The sequence below is a fragment of the Pleurodeles waltl genome, chromosome 4_1, assembly GCF_031143425.1.
Source record: "Pleurodeles waltl isolate 20211129_DDA chromosome 4_1, aPleWal1.hap1.20221129, whole genome shotgun sequence".
NCBI lineage: Eukaryota > Metazoa > Chordata > Amphibia > Caudata > Salamandridae > Pleurodeles > Pleurodeles waltl.
The window spans coordinates 19,133,890-19,161,815 of record NC_090442.1 but is presented as its reverse complement, the minus strand read 5'-3'; the positions used below and the strand labels follow the sequence as shown (position 1 = coordinate 19,161,815).

At 42.8% G+C, this 27,926-nt stretch overlaps 2 protein-coding genes across 2 annotated transcripts in view; one reads left to right on the top strand and one right to left on the bottom strand.

Annotated features, from left to right (window-relative positions):
• LOC138286922 (uncharacterized) overlaps positions 1-27,178 on the bottom strand; it is a 244,649-nt gene extending 217,471 nt beyond the window's left edge. Inside the window, 1 exon segment of the mRNA XM_069227306.1 lies at positions 25,446-27,178. Coding sequence (XP_069083407.1) covers positions 25,446-26,819 — 1,374 coding nt within the window. The 5' untranslated portion in view covers positions 26,820-27,178.
• Positions 5,183-8,657, top strand: LOC138287260 (zinc finger protein 135-like). Its single transcript, XM_069227620.1, has one exon. It carries the CDS (start codon positions 5,190-5,192, stop codon positions 6,444-6,446), a length of 1,257 nt encoding a protein of 418 aa, XP_069083721.1. The 5' UTR covers positions 5,183-5,189; the 3' UTR covers positions 6,447-8,657.
• Positions 27,179-27,926: the final 748 nt, after the last annotated feature.

Sequence of the window (27,926 nt, the reverse complement as noted above, 5' to 3'; positions counted from 1 at the left end):
CTTATACCAGGTCCTGTTATCCCTGCTCAGTGAAATGTAGACAGTGTCTAGAAGCCAGGCTCTCTAGGGGTAGTGTGGATGAGCAGCCATGGCCTATCTAGGAGACATGCAAAGCTCATGCAGTACCACTGTAGTCACATAGTACTCACACACATGAAAGAAAATGCTCAGTATTACAAAAATAAAGGTTCTTTATTTTGGTGTCACAAATGCCAAAAATACCGTAGAGACTAGACTCCCTTAGGAGGTAAGTAATACACAAATTATATACACTATTATGCAGAAAAAGCTGTAAAAACCATTAGAAAACAGTGCAAATAGTGAAAATCACAATAGTTAGAAATGGGCCTAGGGGGAACACAACCAATATACTAAGAAAGTGGAATGCGAAAGTCGGTTTCCCTTCTAGGCAAGTGTAGTGTGTAGAGGGGTGCTGGGAATATTAGAAAACACCAAAGGTAAGTACTAGAACCCACCCCAGAGCCCAGGAAAGCAGGAGTAAATCAAAGTAACTTTCCTAGATCACACAGGAACATGAGAAAGAAGATTATGCAAGAACCAGAAGAGACTGCAAGACCCCAACTGTGGATTTCTGCACCTGAAGACCTGTGGAAGAAGGGGACCAAGTCCAAGAAGCCCTGAAGAGTCCGGGGAGAACAGGAATCCCTGTTAACTCAGATGAAGGTGCAAAAGAAGAACCCCCGGTGTAGAACAACAGTCAGTACTGCACCCAAGAAGACGGATGCGGTTTCTGGTTGGTGCAGATGATATCCCACGCTGGATAGATGATTGCAGTCTGTTTTGTGTTACTGGATTCCGCCAACAAGCTTTGGCACATGCAAAGCTTGCGGTTAGCGGGAAATGGCTTTGCCCGGGACCAGGAGGGACCTGGTGGACTCTACCGAGGAGAGGGAGACAGAGGGGGCTCTCAGCAACTCCGACAGCCTTCAGAAGACCAGGCAGCGCACCCAGGAGTCCCACAGCACGAGGATAAAAAAGGTGCAAAAGGAGGCCCATGCAGCACTACACAAAGGGATCAGCACACCGCCGGAGAACCACGCAGGAGGCTGTGCGTCGCAGGAAGGAGTGCTGGAGCTGCATGGTGCATGAAGAAGTTTGTGGAAAGATGCCAACAAGCTTGTTTTGAAAACAAAATGCCTGCAAAGCATTATGGGGCGAGTTTCCCCCACTGCAGCACATATTGTAGTATTGTCTCTCCCTCTGTGCCGGGAGAGCCGCATTGAGGATTTCTGTGTGTTTTACTGTTTTAACTGCTCCAGTTTGTATATTTGCAACTGCAAAACTTATGGTAGTCATGTAAAGCGCTCTTTAGATCGAGTTTGCACTATATGAAACTTCACGTACTCATGTAAAGCACTTCTCCGATTGAGTTCGCGATCTATGAACCTTTTAAAAAAAATATTAAATAATTAAACAGCTGCATGCCCAAAACAAGGAAGAAGAAGAAACAACATATGGCCACACAGCACGAAGCTGCAAGGCAAAAGAAAAAAATAGTGCGCTACACTAAGGTATCTTGCCGATCGTGCAGTAATCCATGTAATAGGGTCTGTCTCCAAGGCGGTAACAAAACAGCCTCAAGGTGGGACAAAAGTAAAGCATTTCCCTACCAAATCAAGAGAACTTTAAAAGGCAGGCCCAGGAATGAATGAGAGTGGTGGGAGTGAGAAGGGCACTGTTAAAGCCCACAGAATAGATTACAAAAGGTCAAAAAGAGCAGCTGTACTCGACCTAAAAACAACTTGGGTCGTTCACAGTGGAGTCTGGGAACATGGCACGGCTTTTAGAGAAGCTGTCCACCTTCCTGGCAGGCTATCAAAAATGCTGCAGAGGACCACAGGCTGCACACAGTTAGTTTTATAGATGTTCCTCCCTGCAGCCAGAAATTCCTGTGGGATTTAAATCAGTAAACACTCAAGTGATTTGAGTGTCCTAATACTCCATGCTAAATTTGGTGCCAATTTATCAAACTTTGCCACAGTTATTAGCAAATTAAAGCTTAACCCTTTGTTACCCACACTGCAAAACTGCATAAAAACAGGACTAAAATAAATTCCAATTGTATGGCAAGTTTTTTTAGATTTGCCAAATTATGCCTAGGTTAGGAGCAAATCAGGTCATTTTTTTTTTAAATAAATGAATAAATTAGGCATAACCTAACATCTGGATAATTAAGAGCAAAAATTGCAATTTTCCTTTACAGTTGCTGTCTTATCGGTTTATATCAATTTTACCCGATTTTTCTGTCCCACTAAGCTGAAATTATGTTCAATCCCAAAAAAAATTAATTAAGATGGTGGTGAAAAAAACCACTGCAAATGTTCCATCACCCAGTCAGATTTCGTAAGAAGTTATTCTGAGTGTGTGACAAAGTGTATGCTACTGCCAGCTTCCTTTAATCGTTCTAGCATATGGGGAGGTTTGTACTGTTGTTGACTATGCTGTATGGTAATTACATTTATCTAACACCTTTCCACTACGTAGCAGGCAAAACGCAGATTGAAATGTGGGTGGATGGAGTGCAGGGTGCACGCCTCCTGTGTACAGAAAGAACAGGTAGATCCAAGTGCCTATGCATGCCCCCATAGACACACACGTTTCACATGGCCATCAATAGTGCTATTTCCTTGGCAAAGACTGGAAGAGTGAGAGAATTCCCACCTTGCCAGCGCTTCCCAGAAGGATGGGGCAGAGAGCATCACATCTGAAGTTGACAAGGGGTCAAAGAGAGGCACTACCGGCTGGACTAGAGGTAGTCGGGTGCCTGACCTTCGGGCTAATAAAGCAAAACGAACAGATGATGGATGGAATATGGAACAAATCAAACATTCAATCCCTCATAGGCATCTACATGTGCGCCTCCTCTGTTTGTAGCTCATAAGCACCTACCTGTGTGCCTCCTCTGTTTATACCTCATAAACACCTACCTGTGCACCTCCTCTGTTTGTACCTCATTCCCACCTACCTCTGCACCTCCTCTATTTCTCCTAGGCACCTGCCTGTACGCCTCTTCTGTTTGTACGTCATAAACACCACCTCTGCACCTCTTCTGTTTCTACCTCATATGCACCTACCTGTGCACCTTCTCTGTACCTCATAGACACCTACCTATGCGACTCCTCTGTTTGTATCTCCCAGACGAGCTTCCGAAATGAAGCTTGTAATCCCGGTGCTGACAACTGTGGCCTCTTGTGTATCAGGCCATTATCTGACTTCTGCTGAACCCCGCAGAGTGAGTGCACAAACAGAGGGGAGTAGGGGAGCTGACGGACAGGAAAGGAGGTAAATATGAATAAATGAAATATGGAAAGATACAAATGCTGCATCACCTGTGGATAACTGACACCTCCTCCCACTCTGCCAGATGCCCATCCAGTCACAAAGTAGCATCCTGGGTCCCAAACATACAACATTAAGTCAGACACCACGTGAAGGCAGAAAAAGAGGAAAAAGGTTAAATGCACACATCCGTTGCGGGGATATACCCGGTGAATTATTAGTTGTGATGGATTCTCTTAATGACTGATACTGTTAAACGATAAATTATATGAATCAATGTTTGTTTGCCTTATTTGTGCAGATAATGTAAAGGTCGGGCGTTACAATGAACCCCTCATTCCGTTTCACAAAAAGGCCCTGGAAGGAGCTGCATCTTACAGACCTTCGTCTACTTCAGTAAGAACTAAAGACTTGCTTTTAAAGTTGTCTCTCAGGGCCAGAATCAGGCCCTACAAACTGCAGGTTTTAGGGAGATGGGCAGGTGTTATGGCAATAGGAAGCCCACCCCAACTCGCAATAATGCTGCAATCTTCCAGGTTAGGAAAAAACAGAAATGATTGAACCAGGGGAGCTGTTGAGTCAAGGGTGACTTAATGAACAGCGAGGCGAAGACAGGAGTTGGCATTTGAGCTGATCCAATGTGAGCGGTGAAGGATTGATTTGATGTTATATATTTTCTGAAGAGCTATTAAATAACAGCAGCCCAGCCTGATCCCTCTGTTTTTCCACAATCATTTCTTCTCTAAATGAAATCTTGTCCATGTGCGTCTACCTAAAGCTGCACCAGTAGCACACGAGTGCTCCGTGAGTGTCCTTCCTTTACTAAGTTACTCTGTGTACACTGGTAAATCACATCCTCTTCAGAAGATAATACAATGTGACATGTAACACGAGTGCTCCGTGAGCGTCCCTCCTTTACTAAGTTACTCTGTGAATGCTGGTAAATCACCTCCTTTTCAGAAGTTAATACGATGTGATGTGTAGCACATAGTCGTTCCTTTACTAAGTTACTTTGTGAACGCTGGTAAATCATCTCCTTTTCAGAAGTTATTAAGATGTGACATGTTCAACAAAACGTTTTGTTAAATATCTTTGTATGGTTAAGTATTCCTTCCTAAAGTTCAAAGACGGTAAAGTAGAGATGTCATTTAGAACCAGTTAAATATAGTGTATTCACATTCCATTATGTTTCCATTTTGTAATTTTAAATATCTTTACATCAGCAGAAAACAAGCCTTGAATGCATGGCATTATTATGAATAATGAAGATAAAACTGCAGATCTGCAAAAAACAGTCACCAACAATGAACTCCGGTACTGAGGAAAACATCGATGCAGTCGGCAGCAGAGCAACCTGCACATAAACTGATCCTGGAAGAAGTAGTCATGGGCATATCGGTGGATGTAAGTCTCTGAGCTGGGCACCTCCCCACCACAAGATGAAGAAATGACTTTTAGAAAATGATGGCAACAACAATAACAAACCACCTCCTGTATAAACCGGAGTCCAACACCAGCTTTGTTCATGGGATCGGTGTGATGTGGTCACAGCAGTGATCTGTTTTCTAAAGTGATAACAGCCCGTCATTCAGTGCTCAAGGTGTATTGTAAACCCCTCCTGACCAAACCGCAGCAACCAAACAAAAGCAGACAACTGAAGGGGAAAGGAAAGAGGAGTATTGCTATCTACAAAACAACGGAGTGTCCCAATTTGCACGGACCAGAAGGATGATGAATCTCTACCCACAAGTGTGCCAAATCAAAATCCAATCTGAAGGCAGAATCGCCTACAAAGAAACCTTATACATATTATGAGTGTGGCAAGTATTTAATGGCTATGGCAGATTATTGTTAAAGCACTTGCACATTTGGTTTCTGATTTATCAGCCATGTTGGCTCATCACGAAACACAGACTTGGGATGCAGATAAATATATACCCGACCCACAGACACTAACAAAGAAAGAAAAATCATACACATTTGAGAGTGAGAGCTTTAGTTTCTCATCTGTATTAAAGCGCCATCAGCGAACACACACAGGAGAAAAACCATACAAGTGCAGTGAATGTGTAAAGAGCTTTAGTCAATCATCAGACCTCCAAAAACATAATCGAACACACACAGGGGAAAAACCATACCATTGCAATGCATGTGGAAGTAGTTTTAGTCTTTACACAACATTAAGGAATCATCAACGAACACACACTGGGGAAAGACCATTTAAGTGCAGTGAATGTTCGAAGTGCTTTAGACAGTTTTCTCACCTACAAACACATCAGCGAACACACACTGGGGAAAAGCCATACCACTGCAATGAATGTGGAAGTAGTTTTAGCGATTCCTCAAATCTCAAGATTCATCAACGAACACACACAGGGGAAAAACCATATGATTGCAATGAATGTGGAAGTAGTTTTCGTCTGTATATAACATTAATGAATCATCAACGAACACACACAGGGGAAAAGCCATTTAAGTGCAGTGAATGTTTGAAGAGCTTTAGTCGATTATCAAGCCTACAAATACATCAGCGAACACATAATGGGGAAAAACCATTCAAGTGCAGTGAATGTGAAAGTAGTTTCAGTCATTCCTCAGCACTAAGGATTCATCAGCGAACACACACGGGGGAAAAACCGTTCAAGTGCAGTGAGTGTGTGAAGAGCTTCAGTCGATTATCAGGCCTACAAAAACATCAGCGAACACACACAGGGGAAAAGCCATTCAAGTGCAGTGAATGTTTGAAGAGCTTTAACCGATTATCAAGCCTACAAAGACATCAACGAACGCATACCGGGGAAAAGCCATTCAAGTGCAGTGAATGTGGCAGTGGTTTTATTTACTCTTCTTCATTAAGGATTCATCAGCGATCACACACAGGGGAAAATCCATTTAGGTGCAGTGAATGTGTGAAGAGCTTTAGTCAGTTATCCTATCTCCTAAAACATCAGCGAACACACACAGGGGAAAAGCCATTCAAGTGTAGTGAATGTGTGAAGAGCTTTAGTCAGTTATCAAACCTAAAAAGACATCAGCAAACACACACAGGGGAAAAACCATTCAAGTGCAGTGAATGTGTGAAGAGCTTTAGTCAGTTATCAAACCTACAAAGACATCAGCGCACACACACGGGGCAAAACCCTTAACGTTGCAGTGAAAGTGGATGTAGGTTTAGTGACTCAGAATTAAGGAATCATCAGTGAACGAACACAGGAAAAAACAAAGTGCATTGAATTTAGTTACTTATCAGCCCTACAAAGACATCACAAATACACCCAGGGGAAAAAACATAAAGGTGCAGTGAATGTGTGAAGAGGCTTAGTTGATTATCAAAACTACGAAGACATCAGTGAACACACACAAGAAGAAAACAATACCAATGCAATGAATGTAGAAGTAGGTTTAGGAACGTGCCAACATTGAAGATTCATCATGGAACACTCATAGAGGAACAACATTTCAATTGCACTGAATGTGTGAAGAGCTTTAGTCACTTATGAGGCCTACAAATACATCCAGGAACACACACAGGGTAAAAACCATTCAAGTGCAGTGAATGTGTTAAGATCATTAGTCAATTGCAATGGATGTGAAAATAGTTTTAGTGTATTTTCAACATGAAGGATTCATCGGTGATCACACACAGGAGAAAAGCCTTTCAGGTGCAGTGAAATTGTGAATATCTTAAGTCAGTTATTAAACTTACGGATGCATCAACAAGTTCACATAGAAGGAAAATTAAATCCTTGCAATGAATGTCAGAAGTGCTTTTGTCATTTAGCACAATTCAGAAGTCATCACGGAACACACAGGGGAAAAACATAGAAGTTCATTGAAAGTGTGAAGAGCTTTTGTCAGTTTTCAATCCTACACAGTCCACAGTGAACACACACTTTCATTTCACTCACATGGAAATACTCCTAGAGATGCAGTGAATCCGGAAAGAACTTAAGAACATTAACAATAATATTGAACCATTTGAGGACATAGACAGGATCAAAAAAGGGTAGTTATTTTAACATGAAGGAATTATGAAGAAAGATAAAATGTCTATTATGCGGGACATTCAAATACCAGATGATAGAAGACCCCACTAGTCAGAAAAGAAAACAAAACAAATAACAATACCTAAACAATAACTATAAAGTGTTTATTCTCAGTATTGGTTTCCTTTTGCACAAATAGCAAAACAACATGATATATCAGGAAACACACTGGGAGACTTGTACAATGTTGACACAAATTGAAGAACATTGTTGGTTTTTATTCAGTTGCAAAGAAAAATATTCTAACACACCTGTTCATGCTGCCTGTAAAAGCAGCACTCTGAACAATACTGGGACTAACAAGGGTATTTTCACCTAACGTTAGGGATTAGTCATAAAACTTATAAACACCACACACCCAGACTGAGTCCCTTCAAGAAGAATTAACAATCACATGCTGGTGAATATTCACGGCTGATCGTGGTGTTTGGTCGTTTTCATACAACATTGATCATGCAGTGACACTGACCAGAGAACTGTTTCCAAAAGCACAAGAAGTTGAAGAAGCAGAATGTGAGCTGTAACTCTCAGGGTTAATGCTTCCCATGCACGACATTTACCTCCCAAGCCGTGATGCAGAAGAAGCGGTGCTAATGTCCATCCTCACATGCACCTTTCAATGCACCCATCATAGTGACACTTCCCACAGGTGTCTAACATTGAGCTTGGTCTTGGTTCACTGCTGACTATGTAAATGATTCGGGGTTAGATAAATTTTTTATAAATGTGTTTTTGAGTTTCTTATTTACAGAGAATCATTAAACCAGTCCTAACTGGTTAAAGGACAGAATCAGTGCATGATGGCACAATTCTTGTTAGGGATTATTGTGGAATGGAGGAGCCCAGTACAAAGAGGTTCTCATAAAACCATGAGCACCATGAACGGGTGAAGGGTGAGCAGTTATACAGTTATGGTTATTTGAGGGTCTGATTTTTGTTCACACTCTCCTGCAAAGATGACATCTAGAACATTGCTCTTCCTGTTTCTCAAACAAACTCAGCTTTTTATGCTTTTTTCATAATATAGGAGGCTGTGCCTCTGAGCCCAGTAAGAACGAGCAGTGCTACAATTCTAGCAAAGGCAAGCCATGAGGCTATTCCACAGCCGTACTGCGTAGGACCTGGTTAAGCTGTTGTCGTATGTTACCTGTAAGAGACATTTTGTGGGTTTGTCTGGGGGCTAGTAGCTCCGTAGTCCTATGGGCGCTTACCTATGAATAGTTTATAGAGTGATATATATCTCTGTATATGTGTGATGTCAATTGAGACGCCATCAGTGATGTCACTGACCATGTCATGAAAGATGTAATATGTGAGGTCATAAGCAGTGCACTGCGGCAGCGTAACTTGTAGTTTGCTCAGGTAATTATAACTGCTGAATTTCTATGGTTTTGTTCATGTAAAATCTGAACCTAACTATAACCTCCCTGTAACCTTTGTTTTCGTCAGTCAATTTTTACGTTTTTTTGTAAATTGTATTTTCTAATTATAACCTCCCTGTAACCTTTGTTTTCGTCAGTCAATTTTGAAGGTTTTTTGTTAATTGTATTTTCTAATTATAACATCCCTGTAACCCTTGTTTTTTCAGTGAAGTATCGTATTCTGCTTTATCTCACATTTAGCCTTGTTCAAAAAGGATATTTTGACGTTTTACACATACCAAGCTCACTTTCATGTAGTTTAACACTCTGCAAGACTGTCCCACATCCAAAAATATTAGCAGTATAAATACAGTGCAGATGACAAATTGTCATCTATTGGTTCACTCATGGACGTGTTGTGAGGGCTCTGGAGATGGGAACCACCATTGGCAAAATGAACATATTACTATGAACAAATGCCGCTGCAGTATATGTACTAAACTAATGTGAAGCACAGGCGTTCAGGAAATAACATGTTTTTAATCTGAAAGAATATACTTTGTTTTTACATAACTTTTGCTGCACCATTTACGCATTGAATCATTTGATGCATATGCTCGTTCTTTGGGCCTTATAACTAAGTGTGACCCTTAGCTCTGCTCCGGCTTGGTTCCCCCCATGAATTTTTGTGACTTGCCGAGCTCCTATTTTTACCAGAATGAAGCCGCTGAACCAGCACATTCTGTTTGAAGAATGTGGTGAAATAGTTAAATCCCACATCAAAAACATGTCATTGCTAGGATGATCAATTGTTAACCCAGCAACTCCTCTTCACACCGGTTGTCCCTTATTCTCAAATATTCAGAAGGAGTGTCAGAAGCGGCAGAGACATTCATGAAGCTAAAGCAAGAAGGAGTGTGTGGCAGATAGAGGGAAAGAGAGATAGCAGGAGTGAGTGAGACAAAGAAAGAGGGAGAAAAAATAAAGAAAGCGAGAAATAGGAGGGAGGGAAGAACGGCGAGTGAAAATAGGCAGAAGAAGCAGCCAAATACTTGTCAGTGTGTGACACCACTAGAGGAACGGATTGAATACCTGTGAATTTATATATTTATTTTCAATACCCATAGACTAACGTCATGCCAATAAACAGGGCACAAGTTGTGAGGAAGAAAGGGAGGGGGACACTTCTCATATGCAAATCACAATGATGTCACATATAGTGACGTCACAAAAAAGTGACGTCAGGCCCTTGTAGTAATCCTCACGTAAACAGCTGATGGCCTATTTTAAAAACAAGAAACATAAAATAATGTTAAAAGAACATTTTAGTTTTACTTTTTATACATCGTGTTTTTTCCACTAACTGTAACTAAACTTGAAAATGGCTGAAACTGTAAATATTTTTAAACAGATATGTGGAACTGAGAAATTACATTTTGAAATAACTTTTAGCAAATAAATAAAATGTGCTGTTAATTAGTTTTTTCTTGATGGTGTTCTATAACCAGCCCCAAATCACAAAGGTGTTGTAAATTTACAGTGCATCGAGCAGTAGAAGGGTTAATTTTGTCAAGTTCTCTGTTCCTCTCTTGCACCATTCACACAAATAAAGGGGATGGTGCGGGTGGGACGAGTAGTTACAAACACTATGGCCCAGATTTATACTCTGTTTGTGGCAAATTTGCGTCATTTTTTTTTTTTACACAAATTCGGTGTAAACCTAACTTCATATTTATACCTTGGCGCTAGACCCGTCTAGTGACAAAGTTTTGGAGTTAGTTATTTTTTGCCTGCGGGAAACTACCTTGCGTCAATGACATGCAAGGTAGGCGTTCCCGCGCAAAAAATGACAATATGGCCTTAAAGCCATATTTATCCCCCCCGTTCTAAAATCAAGGATGGGGGAAAGGGACCTAAAATAATGGCGCTAAGTTTGCTTAGCACCATTATTTAACGCCTGGGTCCGGGCAGGCATTAGGGGGCCTGTGGGCCTATTTCCATGGTCAGAGACCATGGAATGGGCCCACAGGTGCCCTTCCCTATCTCCGGGGACACCCCCACCCATACCAGAGGGACACCAGAGGATTGGGGGACCCCATCCCAGGTAAGTTAGGTAAGTACAAGTAAGATTTTTCAATTTCTTTTAAAAGTGCCATAGGGGGGCCTAAGACGGGCCCCCCTATGGCCCCAATGGCCATGCCCAGGGCACCTATTTCCCCTGGGCATGGCCATTGGGGGTGGGGGGCATGACTCCTGTCTTAAAGAAGACCGGAGTCATGTTGATGGGGGTTGTACGTCAAAAAATGACGCTAGTCTGGTTAGAGGCATTTTATTGCCTCTAACCAGACTAGCGTCATCCTTTGACCACATCCTCCTGTTCCCCCTACGCCTCCATCACCTGGCTAGGGCCTTACCACCAGCTACCATCATTCCACTACATTGCACTGGGCCCAATGGCCATGCCCAGGAGACATATTTCCCCCGGGCATGGCCATTGGGGGTGGTGGGCATTACTCCTGTCTTAACTAAGACCGGAGTCATGTTGATGGGGGTTGTACGTCAAAAAATTACACTAGTCTGGTTAGAGGCATTTTATTGCCTGAAACCAGACTAGCGTCATCCTTTAATCACAACTTCCTGTTCCCCCTACGCCTCCCCCACCTGGCTAGGGCCTTACCACCAGCTACCATCATTCCATAAATATGACGCCCAGCCGGCGGTATACTTTTTCATGCAAAAATGCGTTAGCGCAGTTTTGCGTGAAAAAGTATAAATCTGGGCCTATGATGCCAGTATTTGCAGATGCAAGAAACTGCAGTGCCATTCCACAAGGTAATACCTCTCTGTCGCAGGCTAAGGCGCAAGGTGGAACTGAGTTCCTTTTCTAGAAAAGTGTGGGGGAGCCCTCCTTTGCCTTGGTGTACTTGGTTATCAGTAGGTAGAGATTAAGACCGTGGCCCACATTGCCCTTCCCAAGCTGTGTTACACATCTGACAAAAGCTCATGTTCACTAGCCCACATAGTTAACCTACTCAACATAACTCTCCCAATTATTCTCACTGTTGATTCTATCAATGAAATGGGCCTATAACAGCAGGGGCCATCCTTGTTGCCCTTTTTACGTTTCTCCTAGGCAGCACATGCGCTGTCTCTTCGAGGCATGTTGTTATCTATTCTGTGGAGTAAGTGCACACCCATTGCTGCCCGTTGCTTTTAATCTCGTAAATGTGTGTTTTTTACTGGTCACTTAATTGTATTTGTCCTTCCTTTCGTTGCTTGGTTTCCTCCCATGGAGACTACCCCTGTTACATGTACGCTTACTGTGTTCTTAATGTATGTGTTTGTTGGCGCACTACTTTGTTTGTCAATTTTAGCTCATTTTCAGTTTCAGACTGGGAAAAGAAATGCTCCAGACAAAATGAAATGCAAGTTCGGCATCCCCGCTTCACTCGAGGCCTGTTTTATTTTCATGATCACTTCCCACAAGTGTGCGGTTTCCTTTCCCTTGCCCGAGGCAGCGCCCACTTCACGGCCGCCACACTTCCTCTCCTTATTGCTGGCGCTGGTCGTTCTCCTCCCCCTGCTCTCGCTGGCTCCCCTGCAGCTGCCTCCTCCTTTTGCAAGGAATCCTTCGTGCACAGCACAGCCCAGGTCCCCAGCACTCCGTCCTGCGTTGTTCAACTCGCTGAGTTGATCACAGGCTTTGTGGGACCCTCCTTTGTAGTGTTGAGACGACCACCGTGCTCAGTTTTCTTGAATCTGTGTTCAAGTACTTCTGAGGGTGCTGCCTTCTTCTGCGTGGGCTCTCTGTGTTGCTGAGGGCCCCCTCTGTCTCCTCTTCCAAGTGGCGACCTCCTGTTCCTCCCTGGGCCCGGGCAGCACCCAGTTTCTTCAACCGTGACCTTTTCAGCTAGCAAGGGTTGTTTGCGGTGTTCCTACAAGGAAACAACTCTGCATCCTCCAGCATTCCATAGGACATCTTCTGTGCAAAGGAGAAGTTCCTGGCACCTTCGGTTGTTGCAGAATCTTCAGCTTCTTCCACCCGGAGGCAGCCATTTTGCACCTTCATCCGGGGTTTAGTGGGCTCCTGCTCCCCCTTGACACCTTCGTGACTCTTGGACTTGGTCCCCTTCCTTTACAGATCCTCAGGTCCAGGAATCCATCTACAGTGCTTTGCCGTCAGTGGTGGTCTTTGCAGATCTCCTATCACGACTTTAGTGTGTTTCTGGGGAAGTAGGGTCACTTTAATCCTACTTTTCAGGGTCTTGGGGTAGGGTATCTTGGACACCCTTAGTGTTTTCTTACACTCCCAGGGACCCTCTACACAATACACTAGGCCATGTGTCCCTAAGTGGTTCGCATTCCACTTTCTTAGTATATGGGTTTTGTTGCCCCTAGAGCTATTTCATCCTATTGTAATCTACAGTGTCTGCACTACTTTTCTAACTGTTTACTTACCTGATTCTGGTTTGTGTGTATATTTTGTGTATTTTACTTACCTCCTAAGGGATGTAAGTATATCCTCTGAGATATTTTTGGCACATTGTCACTAAAATAAAGTACCTTTATTTTTGGTAACTCTGAGTATTGTGTTTTCTTATGATATAGTGCTATATGATATAAGTGGTATAGTAGGAGCTTTGCAACCTCTTTTTGTTTTCCTCCAAACCTGGAAGAACTTCTACTTCTGCCCTTGTCAGGAGTAAATTTCCAACCTTTCTCATTAGGGGAAAAGGTTAGAGAAGAGCTGGTGAAAATCCTTAAACATGCAAGTTAATAGGTTTGCAGACTCAAAGGCATTTCAGCTCTGGAACTATTGCTTACTGCTTCCTCCAGCCCCAGTATGTAGCTCCGCGGGAAGGTGGCAAAATAAGAAAATTGCTATAATAGGGATTGAAATTGCAAGTATTCAAGCCCTACTATAGTAGTAGCCCTGACAGACTTAGAAAGGCTATTATTAGAGCTCTTACATAATGAGATTGCTGCCATAATTTGTCGCCGCACTATATGGCACCAAAGGGACAAGTAGATTTTTTTACAGGACAAGTAGATTTAAGAAGTAACCTGCCCCATGGACAAGTAGATATTTTAATAAATTCGACACCCCTGGCTGTATTTAAAATAGGGCGCACCATGGCGCAGGGTAGGGGGCAATAGCGTCATTTTTCATGACGCTATTGATGTACTCTCCAGGAGTAGCGCCAAAATATTACATACAAGAGTACATAGGGACCCATTATAAATAATGGGAGCCCCCTTTTAATGCCTGCTCTGAGTATGCGTTATAAGTGCAATTTTTTTCCACCACCCCCCTAATGTGAGAACGCCCCCTTTGCATACATTATGCTGGGCTCCAGGATGCGGGTTGTTTGAATGTCACAAACATGAATGTTCCTCACTCAGTTTGTGTCTCACTCTTTGGGTCACAAAGAACCCTGGGTCTTCCAGACTCCACAAACTGTACCCCAGAGGGCACTTTGCAGAACTATTTGTATTTTGGTGCAGGGGACTGAAGTGTATCTAGTATTTACAGACAGGTGATTACCGGAAGTGACAGCTTTGTATTTCATTAAATATATAAAAAAGGCAGGTAATGGGTGTAATTAAATTGAGCATCTGTTTAAAATGTTCCTGTTCTGTGGGGTATTCTTCATAATTAATACAGATGGGTATGCTCCAAGAACACACCAAAGTTTTGTTTCAAATAAAATTTTGACAGTCTTTGTTTGCTGCTTTGTTGAACTCTGGGATTGCAGCCATTCCTAGAGAAAAATACCAGCCATCTGTTCATGTTTTACCATTCTGCAAAGGCCCAGACATGATTCTTAAGTAGAACTTTAAATTACATCATCTTAATTAATTTTGAATTTGGCCTTTCTGTGTTTACCAACGGAAATAAAGAGATAGGGTACAATGACCATTACCATTCCCAACAACCCCCTACCTCTCCCTTCCCCGCCCGCCCTGCTTCCATTTGCCTAATAATCACGATTAAAGCTACATTCACGATCCTCAGTGCAGTTCGTGAGAAGACCTCTTGGGCCTTGTATGTCCCTCAGACTGCGTCATGGAGCTACTCGCCCGTCCTGGCTACTGCTGCTTCCTCTTGTAACGTCCCCTCTGATGACTCTCTGCAGGAGACTCCAGCACTGCTTGTGTCATAACACCCCAGGAGAGCAAGCATCTATAACCCTGTTGTCTCTGCGGGCTTTCTGCATATGTGCCTCCTCCGCCCCTGACCATTCAAGTGAATCCTTGCACCAGTCCTCTTGTCTGGGAGGTCTAGAGCTGATCCAGCTGATCGCGATGCGCCTTTCAGCCACTATTAACCCCACCATTGTAAAGCAGCAGCTCAATTTATTCTTTGGGTTATCAGGGAGGAGGCCCAGCACCCACAGTTTAATCATATGTGACACTTCCCATCCCATCACCCCTCGAAGGCGGCGTAATACCGCCGTCCAGTATAGCATGATAACCAGGCACCGCCACACCATGTGCAGAAAATCAACTAAGTTAGATCCGCATCTAGGACAATCCGGTGGTCTGGAGGGGTAGATTGTGTGTAGCCTTTTAGTAGAGAGATATGTCATGTGCACTATATTAAATTGAATCCATTTAAATTGTGGGTAACAGAGACCCTGCATCCTGCAGCATGTATCTTATACCAGTCTTTAGGCTATTGCACTGCCAGATTTCCTCCACATGGAGTGGAGCTAAGCGCCTAGCAGCGCGGAGCATGCAGTAAATATGTGTAATGAATGTACGACCTCCCGTCATAGAAAGGATTGTCACCAAAGTTTACGTAGGCTCAGGGGCCACGGGGAATGACAGCCACAACTGCCGAGCCGTGGTTGCTATTTTGGCACATTGGAGGAATTGTCTCCTCCCTAGATCAAATGTCTCCATTGCATCACTCAGGGTCAGAAATCGCCCAGCCAGATATAAATCTGACAAAATAATGCAACCTCCCTCCTGCCATCGTTCATTTGCCATTGCTCGGGATATGTGTACAAAATGGCACACTAACCATATGTCTAGTTCTGGGTCATATGGCACTCTACCCATTACACACCGCACCACTCTCTCCCACAACTTGCTCATGCAGGAATACATCAGGCATGACTCCTCCATGCACCAAGGACACCCCCAGTTGGTGCCTTCAAGAGTGTATTCCAATAAGGCCCTTTCCGAATTATGTTCCCCATCCAGGCAATAGACAGCATGCTGCAGATGTGCTGCTAAGTAATAAAGTTCCAGATCTGGGACCTCCGTTTCAGCCCTTGTCCCAGTCCCTCCAGAGGGTTTTAAGGCTTACCATGCTGCATCTGCCAGCCCGCAGGAGCTCCACCAACAAGTGGTCAAGCTCCCAGAACACCGCTCTCGGTATTTCGTACATAGCGCCCTGTAGTAGAAACAAACAATGGGGTAGTATCACCATTTTAATGAGAAAAATATTCCCAATCAGGGACAATTTAATCGTAATGACAGACCTATTCCCATCTCACCAAGTCCAAAGCTTGCTGTATGTCCAAAAAGGTCGGAGTGTACTGGTCCTCTGCTAGTATTGGGGCATGCATGACATGAGTCATGCGGCGAAGGCTTCATAGCGTATTAGGGGGCGGTATAAAGCCTGATCGGTCCATGTGGACCCACTGGGGGAGATGTGGAAGTAACCTAGCTGCCAGGGCGTGACTAAAGATTTTCAGGTCCACATTTAGCATGGAAAGAGGCTGATGGGAACCTGCCTCTAGAGGACTGTTCTCCTGCCTTGGTATTAGGACAATGGGTTCCTCAGTCATGGAATCTGGGAGCACCCCCTCTCCAGTGCCTCACTGTGCATCGACAACAGGCGATCCGCATATGTTGTAGGAATATGTTGTGATCTCTGTAGTTAAACGTGCTGGCTATCAGCGCTCTAGGCGTGCCCCTAGGTGCAGTGTCGCCATCAGTGCTCTGTTGGCCCTTTCTATGGAAAAATCCAATCTTCAAGAAAAAGTTCTGCAGAGGGGCCTTCCACCCTATCTGAGAAAACAATAAAGTGCCCCTCAGCATCTTCCACACGCTCTTTTACTTGCGTCACAATACACTTGCGGCTTTGAGGTCCTTGATTTCCATCTTAAGAGCCGCTACGTCCTCTTCAGTAGTGATCACCCTTCCAGCCACCTTGCGCAGGTCCAGGCGAAGATGATTAATGTCCTTGGACATTGCATCCATTTTGGTTTCCAGCGCCTGCCTGGAGCCCTGGATTGCTGCTAGTATTTCAGGGGTGCCCTGTGGATGGTCGCAGCCTCCTGCACCATATCTACCTGTGACACCTTTTCCTGGGGGACTGTGTATTGCACTATTGTAATAGACTGCACCGTCTTCGACCCTTTGTCTCTCACCATGGTAGGCTTGTCAGTGTGAGTCTATGAGATAGAACCAATTGGGAAAGTATTTGCCGTGCAGACACTAGACAAACTGCAGAAGCTCAGTTTCTCTTTTGGCATCCCTCGTCTCCTTGCACTTAATGATCAGCACACAACTCAGTTGTGTCACCTCACCTAAGGCCTCACACCTCTGCTCTTCTCATGCACCAGCATAGGCTCAAAGCCACTCTACCACAGCGCATCCTCATTGAATTCGGCCCCAACCCCCTCCTGTAGGCTCTTCGCCCATCCCGGTAAGTAGTAGTACAGCAGCATATGTGAGGCCCACTAGCCTTTTACCTGGTTTTCGTGGTACAGTGGTCACTTCAGCCCCTCAGCCCTACATGGGGCACTCCCCCGGTTGCTGGTGTCCTACCCAGGGCCCAGCAGCCCCAGGAGGCCCCTTGGCAGTACCACAGCTTACTGTGAACGAGAAGTTCTAATATAAAGCGGTGTATTTCCTGCTTGATTTCGTGCCGTGGCACTGCTGACTGTGGCAGTTCTTCGTTCTGCTTAGCTTCCAGCCAGGGCGGTAAGGATCCAACGTCCAGCGCCAGCAGGCATTGCTTCAGGTCGTATCTATCCACAATCAGTTTCTATGCAGTGTGCCACCATTTATTGGCTGCCAGCGGTCACAGCTCCTGGGTCCCAGGCGGTCGTGGCATAAGTAGGAAACCCCAGGCAGGAAAACCACAGTCGTACGTCCAACAGGGTCACTCTCACCCCGCTCAACAATCCACCTCAATGTGCGGCATGCTCTGTCTCGCAAGGCTGTCCCTCCAACCGTATCTCCACTCCAATGTTCCGGCTACACACATCTGCAAGCACTGAGCAGGCCTTCAATATTGAATCACTTAGAAACCACAGGATTTCACAGGATTTTGCTCCTCTTGGCCGGAGCGTTTCTGAGGCACGTCTATTCGGCCATCTTGTTTGGCAATGTCCCCCTGTGTTTACAATATTATCATTATTATTTGCACTTATAGAGTGCTACTGTTGCCCGAGGGTGTCTTGGCGCTTAAGCAAGAAAACAAAAACAGACTTTTCTTAGTGGAAAATACCCCATAGGCTGAACAGAATTTGTTATTGCGTGTAAAGCTAGGTTTTCAGTAATCTCCTATTCATCAGCAGATCGTTGATTTGGTATCATTGAATAGTGGAGCAGCCTGCATAGAGAAAAAGCGACCACTGAATCAGCACCTCTTCACTTGGGGCACAATAAGTAGTCTGGCATTAGTCGAGCGAAACAGATGGGAAGGTCTGTGACAACAGAATCTTGATTGTAGAAAACAGGGACCAGTCTGGTGTAAAGCTCTGTGTACTACACCCAGTACCTTGCACCTGGATCCTTTTGGAACAGAGAGCCAATGCAATTTATCCAGCACTACACAAGAAGTACTGAGGCGGTACTGAGCAAGCTTGGCAGCAGCAGTCTAAATCCGACACATCTGTTTTATGAGATAGTCAGGGGCACCTAACATCAGGGCATTACAATAATCCAGACGGGTCAGAATGAGTGGCTGGATCACTTGGGGTGGAGGGAAGAAAAATAAAGGATTTGCATAGTGTCCTTAACAGGAAAAAGCACATGGATGAAAGTTTGTTCACTTGAATAGAAATGGACAGGCCGGTATCCATGTAAACCCCCAGGTTACGAACCACTAGGGATGCACCAGGTGTAGAAACTGTTGATTGAGCCCAAAAGCTAGCCAGTAAAAAAACAAATTTAATTTAAGTGAATTCCTTCCAAGGCAGCAGGAGGTATACCTTAAACAATGTGAAAGGAGTCAAGTGACAAAGGGCTAGATGGATCGACTAACAAAATAATGGGCATGTCTTTGGTATAGATCTTGAAATTAATTCCATGACTACAAAGGAGTTTCCCCAAGGGTTTCAGATAGGTGGTAAACAGAGTAGAGCTAAAAGGAAGAGCCCCGAGGAACTCCCTGACCTAATGCTCTAAACTTGGAAACTTCATCTAAACTTGAGTAAAAAAAGGGAGATGTATAGCTTGTGTTCTGCCATCTAAATAGGATGAAAACCAATCGAGGCCACACTTCAAACACCAACTTCCCTCAGCCTAGGAATCAAGATGGTATGATTTACTGCATCAACAGCAGCAGACAGGTCTGCTAGCACCAAGGCTAAAAAAATTACCCTTTTGTGCTGCCCTTCTAAGATCATCTAACACAGGAACCTAGGCAGATTCAGTGCCATGAATCGGCCGAAAGCCAGACTGCGCTCGATCAAGTAAATCAAGATCTTTGAGAAAATAGGAAAGAGGCTTGTAGACATATTTTTTCAAAGTCCACAAAATGGAGCACAGAAATACGTCTAAAATTACTAGAGACCGAGGGGTCTGTTGGCATTTTTTGAGTGAAATTGCCACCACTTTTTTCCAGCCAGATGGTACTACTCACACTATTTACAACTTTTTCCTCAAAGCAAAGTGAGAGGCAGTCACACAACTGTTGAGAGAGTTCAACTGTCTTGGAGGTGAAGATGGTTTTACTGGAGACTGGACTACAGAGAACAGTTGTTCAGAGGTGGTAGATGCACTGAGTAATGCTCTAGTATAGTGCTCTATAAGTGAATAGTTTCTTGTTTGTGCTCTTACTAATTCAGAGGTGGTAGAGGCATTGAGTAATGCTCTAGTATAGTGCTCTGCTTTAGCAGCAGAAATTAATGAATAGTTTATTTTTTGTGCTCTTATTAATTCAGAGGTGGTAGACGCACTGAGTGATGCTCTAGTATAGTGATCCATGAGTGAACAGTTTCTTGTTTGTGCTCTTATTAATTCAGAGGTGGTAGATGCATTGAGTGATGCTCTAGTATAGTGCTCTGCTTCAGCATCAGAAATGAATGAATAGTTTATTTTTTGTGCTCTTATTAATTCACACTTAGGGCCCGATTTAGAGTTTGTCGGATTGAGTTATTTCGTAACAAACATGACGGATATCCGGTTTGCCGTATTATTATCCTCTTATTTCCTATGGGAATTCTAATATCGCGGACAGGAGATCCATCAAGTTTATGACGGTGTAACCCGTCCGCCAAACTCTAAATCAGGTCCATAATTTACTTGCCAATGCTTTTCAATAGTTTTACACTTGAGTATAACTAGTCTTAGCTCGTCACTTTAACCTGGTGCGGAGGGCCGTTTGCAGGGATGAATTGTCTTAACTGGAAGACAGGTGCAAGGTTTGATTCATCCATTTCTGATATAAAACAGCAGCTTCCTCCACTGAAAATTCAGGTTGCAAAAAGGCGAATGATTCTGGCACTTCTGTGTCCATAGCAGGGGCTAAACTATTATTGTGGGCATCAGCTCTGGTTGACCAGAATACAGTGGTTAAAAGCGCACTCGACAAAGCTTCAGGCAACAGTTTCGCCCTTGGGCGTACTTTAATGATGATTTTAATCAACGAGCAGATGGAGTGTGAGGAATCAGAAGCCTGACGAAGAAAAGTAATAAGAATATGACCAGTCCAAATCTGGGTGAGTACTTTGTCGATGGTTTCAAATTTTCCAAGGCAAGGATAAGGTCAATACTTTGAACATCCTTACGAGCAGGTCCAGTGATCGGCTGCATAAGACAAACTGCCTCCATAGAGCCCATAAGGAGACATCATCTACTACCCCAGTATTAAAATCCCTCAAGATAAAAAATGAGGGTAAGATAGTGCCGGTGAAATCAGTTTGGTCAAGTAATGGACAAGGTTAGTAGCAGGTCCAGGGGGCGGTAAGATATAACCACAACCAGCGAGGGAGAGAGTTTTAGCACTAAGTTGGATAATTCAGTAATGTGAGGGGCATCAAGCTGTAGAGTTTTGTTGCTCCAGTTTTCCTTAAAAATAACGACTAATCCACAACCTCTCATTATCAATCAATCAATCTTTATTCAAATATTAGTGAATAATCATAATAGCAGATAAAAATAGGAAACAAAACACATAAAAACAATAAATAAGCCAAGATTAAAACATACGTAGAAAGCCTAGCACATTGAATAACCAATACAGTATTTTAAGGTGTACGTTTAAAAACGAACCCGCAGCACATAAAATGAATACTATTAAAACAACAAAGATTTGCAGTGCTGAACAGTCGATTTTGAAAAAAGGTCCACTTTCAAGCAAACCTCAGGTGTGGAAAAAGATCTGTAAATAACATAAGGCTGGTCTGTCGAAACCCAATATTTTCAAAAGGCATGTCTAGTAGCGACTGATAAAAGGATTATAATATTTGCACAAAAAAGTCAAATGTAACAGCGTTTGTGGTAATAATTTATTGCAGTGACAAATACAGACTGAGACTGTTTCATATTATCCTAATGGAAAGGATAAATGACAACAAAGAATGCCCAAACTAAATTGTGTATAAGTGTTCGCTCCCAAGTATGTATTGTGATAAGATAGGATTCAAGCCCCAGTGTGGTATGGACCACCCCGTAATCCCTGATAAAAGGTTTTTCATGTTCCACAGATTCTGTGGCCGCCCGCCTTACATTCATAAAGGACAACTTCACCCGCTGCTTTTCACTAGCAGCTTTTGAAGCAGTCGAAATACATAAGGCAGGTCTCCCCAGTCTAGCTAGGGTGGTCCTAGTATAATGAAGCCAGAGTACTTTGTAACCAAAGACACAGGAACGTCACTCTTCGATTACAATTAGATTAAAGGACGCACAATCAGAGTAGCTCGGCTGCGCAGAGGAAGTCCCAAAGGTGTCTACAAAACAATCTTCCTCTACGTGCATGCTCTTCACATTGCAATACCCCCAAGTGAAGAGAAAACTCAAGATTCTTTGAGAAAGCGAGCTCCAGATCTGCACCAAGAGTAGAAAAAAAGAACTGTGTCCTTGTGCCGGAGTGAACGCCATATGGCTTTGGTGACGCCACTGAATGCCGCTTTTGGCAATGATGCAATGCCAGGCTCCCTACCGGCAATGTGATACCTTAAAGATTCCTGACCCAGACTGGCACCTGGGATCATGCTATAGGTGAGGAATCAGCAGGTAGAAGTATCAATCAGAAGTGCTCTCTCTATAGTCACAGGTGCTGATACTCTTGACTCACTGGTTCATAAAACCTTCGATACGAATCATGCCCGGATGGACAGAGCTCTGGCGGCACAGATGTGCTGTGCTAATTCTGGCATTTAACAGCAGGTAACAGTTTCATTTCTAGGTTCTAAAAGCGACCCCATCCCAAACTACCCCTGCTAGGATGTGCTGATGGTGCTCAGCAGCAGGGACTCGGCGCTTTGTTACTATTAGTTCAGTGGAATGCGTTCCCATGAATATTTGATTGGAGACTCCTTTGTTGACGAAAGGCTGGGCTAGGAAAAGACTGCGCATTTGGCAGCTCCAGCAACACAAAAGCACATTTAAGATGATTCAGAAAGCTGCGGTCCATCCTATTTGTGGCTTGAGAAAGGCTCAACTGCGTCATGAATGTTCTCTCTTTAATCACGAGGCAGCACATACTTTTTGAGTCCTTGCATTTACCAGCAGAATTTATAAAACGAGCGTTCCTTTTTGTTTATAGGCACAGACCTGACTATCATTTGTGTCGCTTTTCTTCTGAATCCAGATTTGTTTTCCAGTGTCACGGCTCCAGAAATGTAAAGCCGGGAGTGGACAGTTCTGGATTCCAGCTTCTAAGAGCTGGAATTCTTTACTACTCAAGATTAAGTCTTTACTTAACCGTCAAGCCTTCAGAAACCTGTCAGGAACTAAACTTTTCAATGTCTTTTTCTCCTAGCAATAATGTTGCTATCATACACTGATTCTATCCAGGTTGTTTCCCTGTTTTACTGATCATAAGTCAGCTTTTGATTGAGTGCTGCAAGACCGTCTATGGAGGAAATTAGAGCATTGAGATGCCAGAGAGAAAGCTAACTGCAATTATTGGCGTATATAGTGATACGTGGGCCCCAGTGATATTAGGGGATGGCAGTAGGCTCACTTAAAAAATGTGTACAAGCAATGGCTTAAAACAAAGATGTGTTTTGGCCCTCTGCCTTTTTAATTTATATCTAGCCGATTTGTACAAATATTTGTGAATTGAAGAAAGCCACCCTCCAGTATTAGTAAAGAAGATAGTGTTCCTGCTATATGCAGAAGACATAGTAATACTAAGTCAAACTCCCATCGGCCTTCAAAGATCGATCAATGCTCTGCAAGTTAAATAGAGAAGCAAGGGTTAGAGATGAACTTACGGAAAACAAAAGTTGTGCGGCTGGTGGACTTTAAATATAAAGCACACAGGTGGTTTATAGAAGTCCAGCAGGTAGAATCTGTTTATTTATATAAATACCTGGGAGTGTCTGTGGGACGCAATTTGTCGTTTGTTTACCATCGATTTACCCTCTCTGACATATGGTGTTGAACTCTGGCTCAAAACTGCTACGTTAAATCAGCTTCAAACAAAGGCCTACAAGGCAGTCTTTTGCCTCCCAAAAGAAACTTCGCCAGCACAGGATTGTTTGCAATTTGGACTTCAACTTAAAAAATTCCAACAACTAAATGCCTTTGTGAAATTATGTTGGCGTCCCCGTTTCGCAGAAAGAGGAACTTTGAATAGTCTGTGCTGTTTGGAGATAAAGGCCCAGATGGAGGGAAAGCAAGCCAACTCGTGGGGTGCCTATCTTGAGGAACCTATGACAGAGCTAGGTCTAGAGGAGGCTTGCAGCATTTGCTAGGTGCAGTAATCTTTCTTCAAAAAACAATTAATTATTTGAGATAAAAATACTAATCCTAGCAAAACAACGGCACGCTTGAACTGTTATGGATATGTATACCAGTTGGAAACCTCAAGCATATATCGCCATGCACTTCCATCATGTTTCATGTTTTTTCGATTTGGTATATTTGAATCCAAAGATCTCGCCCCAGCGTAGAAGGGTGAAAAGAAAGAAACAAATTGTTGCTTATGAGGTTATGAATTAGAGTCACTTTGTCATTACATGTGCACATGTCCAAGAGTCACTACTTACAGGAAGCAATTTTTTTAACCAGTTTTCAAGAAGATGAATATACGCACTTGTAGACAAGCCATTATTACTTGGCTGTCGGGAACGTCAACCCCTTTGGCATGTCGTGGAGCAAAGTTTGCTTCTACTATAAATGCTCTTCTTGAAAAAGCAGCTCAAGTACATCTAGAACAATATACTATATTGACATGTCCAAAGCTATTAATATTACAAAATTAGAAGGAAGTCAGCCAATTAAAGGATGGGAGTGGTGATTTGTCATATTCGTAGATTACATGTTTCGCGACACACCTAGTTAATAGTTTATTTTAAAATAATAGTATTTTAAGATAGTACAGTGATTTTATTGATAGTTTTTAATATGTGATCTTAAGTTTGTTTATGTTTTTTGTTTATGGACTTTATAGAAGCTATAAAATATGCCTGTGATCTTAATTATGTTTGAATAATGCACTTCAGGGTTGAAGGCCACTGCTTTGGACACAGTTGTGATTTTTATAAGCTGTTCATGATGAAATACTGCATGATATGGTGGTTAGATGGGTTTTTGTACAAATGGTAATAATGCACTTTACGGCTGGCAACAACTAAATAAAGTTATTAATTGATGAGCATACACTGATTCTAACCTTGCACCAAACAGGATTTGGTTGAATGATTCTCTGCAAATAAGAAACTCATAAAATATATTTACATGCAATTATTCTAACAATGAATCATTTACATAGCCCATGGTGAGCCGTCCAGTCTTCTAAGGATGCAGCTGTTGAACGCCACTGGGGAAGGACCATGTGATGATGGAAATGATCATCACTTCTCATGCATCAGGCCTTAGGAGGTAAATGTGCACTACAAGCATTAACCCTGAGAGTTACAGCTCACATTTTCCTACTTTCACTTCTCATGTTTTTGGACAACTCACCATGAATGTGGCATAAAATTACCAAACACCATAACCAGCTATGAATATTCTCCAGTTTGTGCTTGTTAAATCTGTTTGAGCGTTATGGGTTCATGGGTTTTAGCACTAAATCCCAAAGTTAGCTGAAAATACACTTGTTAGTCCAAGCATTGTTCATAGTGTTGTTTTTACAGGCGGCATGAACAGGTGTGCTTGGAGGTTTTTCTTTATAACTCTACTTTATCGAAGAAAAAAATGTTTATTTTGCTTTAGTCCAACTCTGCTGATGTATTAATGTGTTTCTTGCAACTTCTTTTCTTCTTCTTATCAGTAGAGAAATGAAATGAGCAATCACTGACAACAGACACTCTTATAATTCTACAAAGCTTTGAGTGTGATTTTTCTTTTCTGACTAGTCAGGTCTTCTATCATCAACTTTTTTATCATCTGGCATTTGGATGTCCCACATAGTTGTAATTTTATCATCGTCTGTAATTCGCTGATGGCGATGTAGGCTTGGTAATTGACTAAAGCTTGTCACACATTCAATGCACTTGAATGGTTTTCCCCCTGTGTGTGTTCGTTGATGTACTTGGAGGTGTGATAACCAACTAAGGCTCTTCACACATTCACTGCAACTGTATGGTTTTTCCTCTGCGTGTGTTCGATAATGTCTTTGGAGGTGTGCTAAGCGACTGTAACTCTTCATACATTCACTGCATCTGAATGGTTTTTCCCCCAAGTGTGTATGTTGATGCCTTATTAGGAGTGCTGAGTGACTAAAGCTCTTCACACACTCAGTGCAACTGACTGTTTTTTTGCCTGAGTGTGTTTGCTGATGTCTTTGTAATTGTGATATTTGACTAAAGCTAACTCCACATTCACCTCAGTTATATGGTTTCTCCCCAGTGTGTGTTCGCTGATGCTGTTTAAAGTTCGATAAAAAACTGAAGCTCTTTCCACAGTCATTGCACTTGAATGGCTTTTCTCCTGTGTGTATTCGCTGATGAGTCCTTAATGTCATAGAGTCACCAAAGCTACTTCCACAGTCACTGCAATGGTATGGTTTTTCCCCTGTGTGCATACGCTGATGTCTTAGGAGGTGCGATAACGGACTAAAGCTCTTCACACATTCAGTGCACTTGAATGGCTTTTCCCCTGTGTGAATTCGCAGATGTTTCTTTAATGTTGAAGAATGACTAAAACTACTTCCACATTCGCTGCATTGGTATGGTTTTTCCCCGGTGTGTGTTCGCTGATGGCACTGGAGAGCTGATAATCGACTAAATCTTTTCACACATTCAGTGCACTTGAATGGCCTTTCCCCTGTGTGTATTCGCTGATGTTTCCTTAATGTTGAAGATTCACTAAAACTACTTCCACATTCGCTGCAATGGTATGGTTTTTCACCTGAATGTGATCGCTGATGTTTTTGGAGATCTGATAAAAGACGGAAGCTCTTCACACATTCATTGCAATGGTATGGTTTCTCCCCTGTGTGCGTTCGCTGATGTATTCGTAGGTGTGATAACCAACTGAAGCTCTTCACACATTCACTGCAATGGTATGGTTTATCCCCAGTGTGTGTTCGCTGATGTCTTTGCAGGTATGATAACTGACTAAAACTCTTCACACATTCACTGCATCTGAATGGCTTTTCTCCTGTGTGTGTTCGCTGCTGGTGCTTTAATAGTGATGACAAACTAAAGCTCTCACTGCCTGTGTATGATTCTTCTTTCATGGCTAGAGTCTTTGGGTCGGGTCTATGTTTGTCTACATCACAAGACTGTGTTTCCTGACGGGCCAACATGGTTGTAAAGCACTTGTATTACTCTCGCTTTCCTGTATTTTTTCGTAATCAAGACATCTGATTTCCAATTTAAAAGTAAAGTACAATGGTCACTAAATAGTTGCCACACTCATAATATGAGCAAGGCCTCCCTATGAGAGATTACGTCTTTAGATTGGATAACAGTTTTCAATGCTTGTGGGTAAGGATTAACCTCGTTTCGGTTGGTGCACATTGGGAGAGTCCGCTGTATTGAAGACAGCAGAAGTCCTCTCCCCTTTACCCTTCAGTTGTTTTCTTCACTCCGTTGTGTTTTTCTCTGGTTGCTGTGGTGTAGGGAGGAAGTTTACAATACACCTGGAGCACTGAGTTATGGCCTGTTATCATTTTAGGAATCAGAGCACCCTTGGTAGTCACATCATGCAGATCCCGTGATTAAAGCTGATGTTGGTCGCCTGTTTATTCAGGAGGTGGTTTATCAGTGTTGTTGCCTTAATTTTCTAGAGGTCATTTCTTAGTCTTGTGGTGTGAAGGTGCAAAGCTCAGACTCCTGCGTTCACTGAATTGTCCTTCGGAGCTTCTTCCAGCATCTATCAGTCTATGTTTAGGGTCCTCAGTCTATGATTGCACTGATGTTTTCCTGAATACTGGAGCTGATTATTTCTGACCATTTGTTGTTGATTTACTGAACCATTGTTGGTCTCCCTAAGCAATTGATGCATTCAAGGAATGTTTACTGTGGGATGCAAAGAGTTTAGAAAATACAAAATGTAAATATAACAGAATGTGATACACAATGTTTAACTGGATATAAACACCATCTCTTCTTTACCATGATTGAAACGTAGCGAGGGTAAAGTCAACATACCCAGATATTTAACTAAAGGTTCTGTTGAACACATCACGTCCTATTTTCTTCTTAAAAAGAGGTGATTTACCGTGCTCACATAGTTACTTAGTAAAGAAACGACAAGCACGGAGAACCACCATGCTACAGGTACAGCTTTAGGGAGATAAACATGGACAAGATTTCATTTAAACAAAAACAGATGGTGGAAAAAGAAGGATCCGGATGTACTGCTGTTTCTTTAGTTTCGGGAAGTGTATATAACAAAGTTAATTCCTCTG

Bases quoted from the DNA above. Each gene is read 5' to 3' on its own strand.
- LOC138287260 (XM_069227620.1), top strand. From the start codon at position 5,190: ATGTTGGCTCATCACGAAACACAGACTTGGGATGCAGATAAATATATA.